Raw genomic sequence first — 12528 nt, 5'->3', positions numbered from 1 at the left:
CTTTCTGCCATAAGGGTGGTGTCATCTGCATATCTGAGGTGATTGATATTTCTCCTGGCAATCCTGATTCCAGCTTGTGCTTCTTCCAGTCCAGCGTTTCTCATGATGTACTCTGCATATAAGTTAAATAAGCAGGGTGACAACATATAGTCTTGATGTATTCCTTTTCCTATTTGGAACCAGTCTGTTGTTCCATGTCCAGTTCTAACTGTTGCTTCCTGACTTGCATACAAATTTCTCAAGCAGGTCACGTGGTCTGGTATTCCCATCTCTTTCAGAATTTTCCACAGTTTATTGTGATCCACACAGTGGGTGCATTTGACCATTTATGAGTCCCCCCGCCCCCACCCCTAGAATCTGGGAATACAGAAAGGTGCCTCAGCCTAGCGTGTTCAGTCCCAGGACCCCCGCACCTGCTGTGTCTTCTTGCAGGAAGTTTCCCCAGAGTCTTAGGGCTCCTGTGTCTCCCCATCTAAGACAGCAGCCCCCCCACCCTTGCTTTTCATTCAGAGGACATGTCATGGCCCAGTAGTGTATTTTCTACACTCACTCAGTGTGTCCCCCTGTACATGGTGCAGAGTATTGTTTGCTCTCTTGAGCTGTGGGTGTATCCTCAGCACTTAAAAGACAGTGCCTGGCTCCTTGACAAATCTCTGCTGATTGAATGAATGGAAGTGGGGACTCTGTTTTATTTGTATCCCCCTCCACCATGGGATATGTCCCCTCTTAATACAGCCCTTATATAGGATTATATATGAGATTATAGGATTAACATAGCCTTTATATAGGAATAACAGTTATACAACTAGTTGCTGAATCAATGATTTTTATGGCATGCCTTGGAAATCTTTACTCTGAAAACTTGGAAAATAGAGTATTTTCCTAGTGATTTGATTGAAAAGAATTGTTTAGAAAAAATTCAAAACCATCAACTAATCACGTCATTGTAATTATGTGTATTACCTCATCTGTGACAGAATGTTAGGAAGAAAACATTTAACAATTCTATTGGCCATCTTGGAAATATAAACCCATCAGACTTGATTAACATCCACCTTCAGGGATTATTGGCAGGTAATTATGAATTAAGAAAAAGAAATTCCATTTAAAAGCTCTAGTACTAAGTCTGAAAAGATGTCGGTCAAGAAACTTAGGTATGAACACTCAGCTAACACCAAAGGTAAAAATGAATCCTTTTGGACTTAATGAAGCAATGGTGTCTGCATTCCAGAGTCTTGTTTCTGATCACAGACCCAGTATCCAGTGTGTCCCCTTAGGACTTTTCTGTTCTGAGTCTAAAGTGCATAACCACTCGTGGTTAGGGAGGACTGGAGAAGGGGGCTGGCATTTACTGAGTAGATAGGTGGTTTTATTTGTCAGATGTATGGGTGAGTTGCCATTAGATGACATTGTTTTGAGATGAAGAAACTGAGATTTAGCCACTTGTCCGATATCACGCTCATGAGAGGGACTGAGCTGCAGTCTGCTAACTCCAGACTCTCCTTCTGACTCACTCACAGGCTGAGCTCTGACCCAGGTTCCAGAGATTTGCTCTCCAAGGGGTCAGAGCACCCAGAGTACCTGCCTGGAGCCCTGCCTGTGGTCACCAGGGTCCTGGACCCAGCTATTCACTACCCTGGAGGGTTTGTGGACCCTGTGTGATGAGACTAGGGCTGAGTCCCTAGGGGTCTGCATTTAAAATGGAGGAGTCTGAGGGGTTACTGTGAAACACACTTAAGGTTGAATCCTGAGGGGGTTGTTGAAATGTACCCAGCAGGCCTCCCAGGGCTGTGCTTACCCAGCTGAGACCTAAGAAAGAGCCTGGAGTCAGTGACAGAGACATGAATAGTTTAATGGATGGAGTGAGCTTCCATGACTGAAGCAAGGTCCTTGAGTGATACCCCACTGTGTGCGGCAGATGTTGGAGCAAGATGTGGTAGCAGAATTTGTTGCTAGGGTGAGAGGGAGCGGGGGGAGATTACCTGTTATGGGGAAATTAATGTCTGATTGGATCATTGGTTGCCATGCGTGCATGTGTGCTCAGTTGCTTCAGTCATTTCAAGCTCTTTGCAACCCTATGGACGGTAGCCCACCTAGTTCTTCTGTCCATGAGATTTCCCAGGCAAGAATACTGGAGTGGATTGCCATGCCCTCCTCCAGGGGATCTTCCCAACCCAGGAATTGAGTCTGCATCTGCTGTGTCTCCTGCATTGCAGCTGGATTCTTTACCATTGAGCCACTGGGGAAGCCCATCAGTTACCACGGAAACCAGCAAAGGGAAACACTCCTCACCATCCCTTTGACAAACACAGTGGAGGGTTCTGATCTAAAGCTAGAACAGTCATTAGCTGGGCCCTGGGACAAGCATATAGGAAGGTTGGTCACATGAAGAGGTGTAGGTAAAACAGGCACTGGTCAAGCAGGGGATGTACAGAGAAAAAGAGAACAGCCATCTAGGGTGGCCTGACCACACAGGTGTCTTGGCTAAGAGAATTGGTGTGTCTTTTGGTTTGTTGGTTGATTTCCACTCTGATTTGGGCCATTTTGATTCTGTTCCTTCATTTTCATGTTTGGAAGGTGTCCAGTCCTAATGAAAAAAGACTTGCTTCCTGGATGGGACTGGGAATGTTGTAGAGACTGATGGAAGCCACGCTGGCATTCATTTTCTTTCTAATACTATTTGGGAAAAAATGTCTAGAAAATGCTGGAGAAGGAAATGGTAACCCACTGCAGTATTCTTGCCTGGAGAATTCCATGGACAGAAGACCCTGGTGGGCTACAGTCCATGCGGTCGCAAAAAGTTGAGCATGACTGAGGGAGTAACACACACTCACATATCTAGAAAATGCACTCTGGTAAAGGTTACCAAGAAGCTATTAATTTTTTTGTTGTTAATACATACATTATAAATCATAAATAATCACCTACAAAACTGCCTAAGGAAAATGTATGCTTTTTTATATGATGTAGATTCCTCTTCTCCCATTCATGTATAGTGATAAAATAATGTTTTAGTTCAGTCAAGTTCTGTAATCTCAGTATTGTTCAGTTGTTTTTCTTTATGAAACACGTAAATAATTGTTAAGCTGACTTTTAGGGGGAAAAAATCCTTAGCTGTTGGTGCCTCCCTTGGTGGATTGCTTTTTAGAATTTTTTAACAGAGCTAGGTTCACGTTTGCTGCTGATAAATTTGAGGACCTAGTTGGAATTGTTGATTTATATTTGTATTTAATTTGAATGATTTATTTGGTATTTTAACTACAGATATTTGATGGCTGTGCTGTCTTTTGTCTCATTATGTTTTCAAAATACATGTTTCCAATTTAGAGCACCCCCATTAATGTACTTTTGCATACTGTACCATTTACATTTGTAGGTGTATTTGTCAAGCCTTGCATGAGAAGATCACAATCTTGGTGACTCATGAGCTGCAGTACCTAAAGGATACAAGTCAGATTCTGATACTGAAAGATGTAAGTAGTTTCTAGAAGTCTGTGCAATTGCTAGCTCTCAGGTGTGTTGAAGGCCACACCTCCCAGCAGGTCACTCTCCTTGGATTCAAGGGAAATTGCTCCTTCTTCCTCAACTTTATGTCTGCTTCTTCTCAGAGCTGATGATATTCCTGCCTTTGAGGATAAATCTGAAGACCTGTAGAAATGTCACTATTATACTCTAAGCCACAAAAACCCTGAAGTACATAAAAATGCTACTGCAGAGTTACTGAGTCATCACTGTTCTAGTGATATTGTTAAGGATCGTGATGCTGTTTTATTTAAAACTTTTGTTTTCCCCTTCCAGGATTCAAGTCAAAGTATATTATTTGGAAATTAGGAATATTAAGACCTAGTTGTATACACATGCATGTTATATGCAGTTTGCTAAAGAGCATCTTCCATTAACATCAAAAGTAAGGTACGGTAGCTGAGCACCCGGGTCAGAGATGCCCACTATGCGAGTGTCCCCAGTTGCTGGTCTCACTGCCCAGGTCTCTATGTGCCCGATATGTGTGGGAGTCTGTGCAGCAGGCAGACAAGGCCCTGCCTTCATGAGGCTCTTGTTCTTATGGGAATGGATGTGACAAAGAGGGTGACATCCTGGTTGCCTCCCTGAGGAGCTGGTGCCACACAGGGCCTGAGTGACATGAAAGTGGGAGTCACACAGTCACCTGGGGGAAGGAGTCTGAGGCAGGGGGTTGTAAGAAGGAGCTGACCTGGCAGGTTGGAGGAACAGCAGGAAGACCAGCATGTCTGAGGAGAGTGAGCAGGGAGATGTGGAGGGAGCTGGTCCCCGAGCAGTAGAAGCCTTGGACAGTCCAAAGCAGAATAGTGATGTGGTCTGATGTGGGAGTTAAGAGATTCCTCTGATGGTCACTGGAGAGACAACAACAGAAGCAGTTACAAGGCTTAATAAAGCTGAGAAGACAGAAGTGTGGACTCAGGCTAGGGCATCAGTTTTTAGTGCTGCTGTAACAAAGCACCACAAACTGAGTGACTGAAAATAACAGAAGTTTATTGTATTCCTGTTCTAGAGGCTACAGGTCCCAAATCCAGGTGCTGGCAGGGCCGTGCTCTCCCTGGAGGGTCCAGAGGACAATCCTTCCTTCTAACCTCGGTGTTGACCAGCCTCCCTTTGTGTTCCTTGGTTTCCAGCTGCAGTGCTGTGGTCTCTGCCTCTGACATCACATGGCCTTTGTCTTCACCTCTGTCTGAGTCTCTTCTCATAAGGACATCAGTCTTATTGGATTTAGGGTCAACAGTAGGGGCTTCCCAGGTGGTGCTAGTGGTAAAGAATCCTCCTGCCAATACAGGAAACACAAGGGATACAGTTTCAATCCCTGGGTGGGAAAGATCCCCTGGAGAAGGAAATGGCAGCCCACTCCACTATTCTTGTCTGGAGAATCCCATGGACAAAGGAGCCTGGTGGGTTACAATCCTTTGGGGTGCAGAGAGTCAGACACAACTGAGAGACTGAGCACACGCTGCACAATATGACCTCATCCTGACTTGATCATATCTACAACGATGCTATAGGAGAAGGCAATGGCACCCCACTCCAGTACTCTTGCCTAGAAAATTCCATGGACAGAGGAGCCTGGTAGGCTGCAGTCCATGGGGTCACTAGGAGTCGGACATGACTGAGCGACTTCACTTGACTTTTCACTTTCATGCATTGGAGGAGGAAATGGCAACCCACTCCAGTGTTCTTTCCTGGAGAATTCCATGGACAGAGGAGCCTGCTGGGCTGCCGTCTATGGGGTCGCACAGAGTTGGACACTACTGAAGCGACTTAGCAGCACAACGATGCTGTATCCAAATAAGATCGTGTTCACGGATGTCATGTTTGGGACTTGAACATACCTTTCTTTTTTTTGGGTGGGGGGCATCATTCAATTCACAACATCTAACACAGCTGGAAATGGTATGCAGAGATCAGTGAGAACTTTTTAGACTTACTGGTTGTCTGATGCTTCAGTGCTTGTTTGCCTGCCGTCCTCTGCACCTCCTTGTGAACCCTGTCCAACAGGCCCTTGGGCAGATTCTCCACTTATCAAGTGAGCTTCTTCTCCTCTAAGTAAAACTGCTAGAATGCAGAACCTCTACCTCTCTAGAAGCAGTTCCATGTGTTGACTCTTATCCACTCCTCTAGGAATGGGGAGCTCAGGTTTCTCAAGTTTGAGTGCAGTGGATTTAGTGTGTTCATGTGCAAAGGGAGCATTCTAGTGTGTAAAAATCTCTCTGTTGGCAGTATTATGAGCTTAGCATTAATGGGCAGGAGAAGGGACTGTTTAGCCCATCTTTAGATGTTTTGGGGTTCACTTACTGCTTCTTTTGAGGGCACTACCCCCAGTTTTAATACTAAGAAAGCAACCACTTATCCATTGGTGAGCACCTCTGGATGAGCTGGAGTCCATCCTCACTGTCTGGTACTTCTCTCACAGCAGAGGGGGGATGGCTGCCCACTCGTCCCCTCAGAATTGTTAGCGCTTGTCTGCTGAGTAAAATTGCTATCTTTGTACCACTAATGTTTCCTGTGCATCTTCTGAATACTAAATGGAAAGTGGTAATTTTATTAAACACGGATCATGAATTTTGCCTACCAAGTGGAACAAGGCACGATATATCCTAAATAATTTTCTCATTTCAGTTCAGTCACTCAGTCCTGTCTGACTCTTTGCTACCCCATGGACCTCAGCACTTCAGGCCTCCTGTCCATTGCCAACTCCCAAAGTTTACTCAAACTCATGTCCATTGAGTTGGTGATGCCATCCTTGTCGTCCTCTTCTCTTCCCACCTTCAATCTTTCCCAGAATCAGGGTCTTTTCCAATGAGTCAGTTCTTCAGATCAGGTGGCCAAAGTATTGGAGTTTCAGCTTCAACATCAGTCCTTCCAATGAATATTCAGGACTTATTTCCTTTAGTATGGATGGGTAGGATCTCCTTGCTCTTCAAGGGACTCTCAAGAGTCTTCTCCAACACCACAGTTCAAAAGCATCAATTCTTTGGCACTCAGCTTTCTTTATAGTCCAACTCTCACATCCTTACATGACTACTGGAAAAACCATAGCTTTGACTGGACAGACCTTTGTTGGCAGAGTAATGTATCTGTTTTTTAATAAGCTGTCTAGGTTGGTCATAACTTTTCTTCCAAGGAGCAAGCATCTCTAAATTTCATGGTGGCAGTCACCATCTGCAATGATTTTGGAGCCCAAAAATAAAGTCTGTCACTGTTTCCCCATCTATTTGCCATGAAGTGATGGGCCCAGATATCATGATCTTAGTTTTCTGAATGTTGAGCTTTAAGTCACCTTTTCACTCTCTTCTTTCACTTTCATCAAGAGGCTCTTTAGTTCTTCTTTGCTTTCTGCCATAAGGGTGGTGCCATCTGCATATCTGAGCTGATTGATATTTCTCCCAGCAAACTTGAATCCAGCTTGTGCTTCATCCATTCCAGCATTTCTCATGATGTACATATAAGTTAAATAAGCAGGATGACAGTATACAACCTTGACGTATTCCTTTCTTAATTTGCAACCAGTGTGCTGTTCCATGGCCAGTTCTAACTGTTGCTTCTTGACCTGCCTATAGATTTCTCAAGAGGCAGGTCAGGTGGTCTGGTATTCCCATCTCTTGAAGAATTTTCCACAGTTTGTTGTGATCCACATAGTCAAAGGCTTTGGCATAGTAAATAAAGAAGAACTAGATATTTTTCTGGAACTCTCTTGCTTTTCCAGTGATCCAACGGATATTGGCAATTTGATCTCTTGTTCCTCTGCCTTTTCTAAATCCACCTTGAACATCTGAACGTTCACAGTTCATGTACTGTTGAAGCCTGGCTTGGAGAATTTTGAGCATTACTTTGCTAGTGTATGAGATGAGTGCAATTGTGCGGTAGTTTGAGCATTCTTTGGCATTGCCTTTCTTTGAGATGGGAATGAAAACTGACCTTTTCCAGTCTTGTGGCCACTGCTGAGTTTTCCTAATTTGCTGGCATATTGAGTGCAGCACTTTCACAGCATCATCTTTTTGGGTTTGAAATAGCTCAACTGGAATTCCATCACCTCCACTAGCTTTGTTTATAGTGATGCTTCCTAAGGCCCACTTAACTTCCCATTCCAGGATGTCTGGCTCTAGATGAGTGATCACACCATTGTGATTATCTGGGTCTTGAAGATCTTTTTTGTATAGTTCTGTGTATTCTTGCCACCTTTTCTTAATATATTCTGCTTCTGTTCATGCATTTCTGTCCTTTATTGTACCCATCTTTGCATGAAATGTTCCCTAGGTAGAGATCTCTAGTCTTTCCCATTCTATTGTTTTCCTCTATTTCTTTGCATTGATCACTGAGGAAGGCTTTCTTATCGCTCCTTGCTATTCTTTGGAACACTACATTCAAATGGGTATACCTTTCCTTTTCTCCTTTGCCTTTCACTTCTCTTCCTTTCATAGCTGTTTGTAATGCCTCTTCAAACAACCATTTTGCCTTCTTGCATTTCTTTTTCTTGGTGATGGTCCTGATAACCGCCTCCTGTACAATGTCATGAACCTCTGTCCATAGTTCTTCAGGCACTCTGTCTATCAGATCCAATTCCTTTAATCTATTTCTCACTTCCACTGTATAGTTGTAAGGGATTTGATTTAGGTCGTACTTAAATGGTCTAGTGGTTTTCCATACTTTCTTCAATTTATGTCTGAATTTTGCAATAAGGAGTTCATGATCTGAGCCACAGTCAGCTCCCAGTCTTGAATAATTTTCTAAATCCTGTAGTATTCAGTTCAGTTCAGTTCAGTTGCTCAGTCATGTCTGACTCTTTGCAATCCCATGAATCGCAGCATGCCAGGCCTCCCTGTCCATCACCAACTCCTGGAGTTTACTCAAACTCATGTCCATCGAGTTGGTGATGCCATCCAGCCATCTCATCCTCTGTCGTCCCCTTCTCTTCCTGCCCCCCCCCATCCCTCCCAGCATTAGAGTCTTTTCCAATGAGTCAACTCTTCCCATGAGGTGGCCAAAGTATTGGAGTTTCAGCTTCAACATCAGTCCTTCCAATGAACACGCAGGACTGATCTCCATTAGAATGGACTGGTTGGATCTCCTTGCAGTCCAAGGGACTCTCAAGAGTCTTCTCCAACACCAAAAGCATCAATTCTTCAGCACTCAGCTTTCTTCACAGTCCAACTCTCACATCCATACATGACCACTGGAAAAACCATAGCCTTGACTTGATGGACCTTTGTTGGCAAAGTAATGTCTCTGCTTTTCAATATGCCATCTAGGTTGGTCATAACTTTCCTTCCAAGGAGTAAGCGTCTTTTAATTTCATGGCTGCAGTCACCATCTGCAGTGATTTTGGAGTGCAAACAAATAAAGTCTGACACTGTTTCCACTGTTTCCTCATCTATTTCCCATGAAGTGATGGGACCAGATGCCATGATCTTCGTTTTCTGAATGTTGAGCTTTAAGCCAACTTTTTCACTCTCCACTTTCACTTTCATCAAGAGGCTTTTTATTTCCTCTTCACTTTCTACCATAAGGGTGGTTTCATCTGCATATCTGAGGTGATTGATATTTCTCCCAGCAATCTTGATTCCAGCTTGTGCTTCTTCCAGCCCAGTGCTTCTCATGATGTACTCTGCATATAAGTTAAATAAGCACGGTGACAATATACAGCTTTGATGTACTCCTTTTCCTATTTTGAACCAGTCTGTTGTTCCTTCTCCAGTTCTAACTGTTGCTTCCTGACCTGCATATAGCTTTCTCAACAGGCAGGTCAGGTGGTCTGGCATTTCCATCTCTTTCAGAATTTTCCACCTCTTTCAGAATTTTCCACAGTTTATTGTGATCCACACAGTCAAAGGCTTTGGCATAGTCAATAAAGCAGAAGTAGATGTTTTTCTGGAGCTCTCTTGCTTTTTTGAAGATTTTTTTGTTGATTAGTGTGTAGATTAAATTAACATTACCTCATTCAAGTGCATTCCTCTGAAATTCTTCATTTTAGGGCAGAATTATGCAAAAGGGAACTTATGCCAAGTTTCCAAAATCTGGGGTAGATTTTGAAGATATTCTATTAAAGAAGGAGAATGAAGAGGCTGAATCATCTCCAGGTACAGGAACTCCCATTCTAAGGAATCAGACCTCCTTTGAGTCTTCAGTTCAGTCTCAAGACGCTTCCAAACCCTTGTTGAAAGATGCTGCTCATGAGGACGAAGAGGTGAGTTTCTCATCCTACATTGTGCCCTGGTCTGTTCTCTGTTGGTAGACTTATGGACATACAGCCTGCTTCACTCACATCTTTGTTTGTCCCAAAGTAGACGCCAAATTTCCAAATTCCATGGAGTTGGTAGCATTAAAAGAGCATGAAGGGAGCAAGCTTGCTTGGTGTTCCACTTTGGGTGTCAGGTGGAGAATCTTACAGAGATCAGTAGTGGGTGTACTCCTCTGAATTTCAGAGTGCATGTGGCTCACACTGACAATGAAAACTCTTCAGTTTACTGTAATTACATCCTACTTGCTCTAGTGGCCACCGGCTTCCCTTATGCATCCAGAGGCTTAATGTGAAGACCTTCTTAGACTGAGTCCTGCTGGGACCACGTTAAATCAGCTGCTTTTCCTGTATGTTGGAATGTTCTGGCCCTGCAGGTAACTGATGGTAGTATTCTTCTCTATTGCCGGACGGTCTGTGATAGGCCAGAGGTAGCACATTCAAGGGACCCTACACACAGCAGACTTGTTGGAGTTAGTTCTTACCTTCCTCTCTTAACCGTCAAGACTGAGAACCACATCTTATCCGTGTTGACTCTCCAGTGGGCCATAGAGCCCAGGATATCCCTAGCCCATGTGACTCTATAATGCATTCTAAGTCCTCCAGAAGAAATGAGGAGATGCACTAGCTTTTTCCTAAAAACATACACAGGTGTTCCTTGAATTCTAAACCCTTACTGTCTAAACCCAAGAGCCTGGATGATTCTGATAAATATTCAGGTTTACCACTCTCATTCCACACACAGGAACCAACATAGATTCAGATAATTTGCTGTCCTCCTGCTACTCAGATTTACCTTACTCCAACTTGCTGTATGAACTCTCAGTTTACTGTATTTGGCTAGTATTTTTTTTTAATTGATAAATAGTGCACAGAGTGAACCAGAGACTTTATTTTTAAAAAGCAGATAACACCAAAGTAATCTGAAGTATCCATAGTCATTGAAAAAATTGTTTCTGGAGATTTTGAAACATCAAATGAATAAATTCAATCAACCAGCTTCTAACCAATATGAAGATTTTTATCGAAGTCTAGGCTTGATTTTTGTATAATATTGTTCACATGCATTCCCTGTGTCTATTTATTATCAAAATGGGGACTTCTGAAAGTCAAGCCTGGCTTTGTCTCGGTTTTAAAGATGGCACAGTAGTGAACTGAGAACTCTGGCTTGCTGCTTCAGTACTAGAAATCACATCTTCTGATGTTATTCAACAAACCGTATTTCTGAAAAATAAAACCCAGACTTCAGATTCCTTTGAAACAGTCAGATCCCCATGCTTTCCAGCACCATGTTACCCAGCTGTGCTTCAACATGCTTTGCCTTTCCAAACATCCACTAGGAACCCAAAAAGGGCCCCACTTTAAGAGTTCCATTATGGAGGTTTTTATAAACCACACTAAACCCCCCAAAAGGCAGTGGATATCCATTTTCCTGTTAAGACCAAAAAGAAAAAAAAAGAAAGTGAGCACGCATTGGCAAATGGGAAAATGATACAAGTCATATGGTTACAGAAAATGGTTCTATAAATCTCTCCTTTCAGGATTATGCTCAAAGGTATTTAAGACCAAAAGGGGATCACAAAAACTGTTGATACAAATAATTCCTCTACCAGAAAAAAGCCCTGCATGGAAATCCACTGAGAATCTGGTCAAAGAAGGCAGATCAGTGATAAGATCCTTCCTTCTATTTCTATCCTCTATTTACCTCATGGCTATGGGTCTGGTGGGTGTGAATAACCCCTCCTTGTCCTTAAAGACAGATTAAGAAATTCAGGTGAACTTGTGTGCCATTTTAAAGCCTACAGTTACAGAATCTGAGAGCCAAGCCCTCAGTTGATTAACTAGTATTTTGAACAAGCATCTGCATTTGTGCTTGAACGCTGGGCTGGAAGAACCACAAGCTGGAATCAAGATTGCTGGGAGAAATATCAATAACCTCTGATATGCAGATGACACCACCCTTATGGCAGAAAGTGAAGAGGAACTAAAAAGCCTCTTGATGAAAGTGAAAGAGAAGAGTGAAAAAGTTGGCTTAAAGTTCAACATTCAGAAAATGAAGATCATGGCATCTGGTCCCATCACTTCATGGGAAATAGATGGGGAAACAGTGGAAACAGTGTCAGACTTTATTTTGGGGGGGCTCCAAAATCACTGCAGATGGTGATTGCAGCTATGAAATTAAAAGACGCTTACTCCTTGGAAGGAAAGTTATGACCAACCTAGATAGCATATTGAAAAGCAGAGACATTACTTTGCCAACAAAAGTCCATCTAGTCAAGGCTATGGTTTTTCCAGTGGTCATGTATGGATGTGAGAGTTGGACTGTGAAGAAAGCTGAGCACCGAAGAATTGAAGCTTTTGAACTGGTGTTGGAGAAGACTCTTGAGAGTCCCTTGGACTGCAAGGAGATCCAACCAGTCCATTCTAAAGGAGATCAGTCCTGGGTGTGCATTGGAAGGATTGATGCTAAAGCTGAAATTCCAATACTTTGGCCACCTCATGTGAAGAGTTGATTCATTGGAAAAGACCCTAATGCTGGGAAGGATTGGGGGCAGGAGGCGAAAGGGACAACAGAGGATGAGATAGCTGGATGGCATCACCGACTCGATGGACATGAGTTTGAGTGAACTCCGGGAGCTGGTGATGGACAGGGAGGCCTGGTGTGCTGTGATTCATGGGGTTGCAAAGAGTCAGACAGGCCTGAGGGGCTGAACTGAATTGAACTTAGGTATTTTGTGAGTGGTGCTGAGAGTCATGATCAACTGTAA

General features: G+C 43.2%; 1 protein-coding gene across 1 annotated transcript in view; it reads left to right on the top strand.

The window, feature by feature from the left end:
• LOC129624177 (ATP-binding cassette sub-family C member 4-like) overlaps positions 1 to 12528 on the top strand; it is a 164348-nt gene that overhangs the window by 69399 nt on the left and 82421 nt on the right. The window contains exons 14-15 of the mRNA XM_055541873.1: positions 3377 to 3473; positions 9497 to 9709. Coding sequence (XP_055397848.1) covers positions 3377 to 3473; positions 9497 to 9709 — 310 coding nt within the window. The remainder of the gene's footprint in view (positions 1 to 3376; positions 3474 to 9496; positions 9710 to 12528) is intronic.

This window comes from Bubalus kerabau, chromosome 12, assembly GCF_029407905.1.
Source record: "Bubalus kerabau isolate K-KA32 ecotype Philippines breed swamp buffalo chromosome 12, PCC_UOA_SB_1v2, whole genome shotgun sequence".
In the NCBI taxonomy this organism is placed as follows: Eukaryota; Metazoa; Chordata; class Mammalia; order Artiodactyla; family Bovidae; genus Bubalus; species Bubalus kerabau.
Note: the sequence above shows the minus strand (reverse complement) of the source record. Positions and strands in the feature narration are given on the sequence as shown.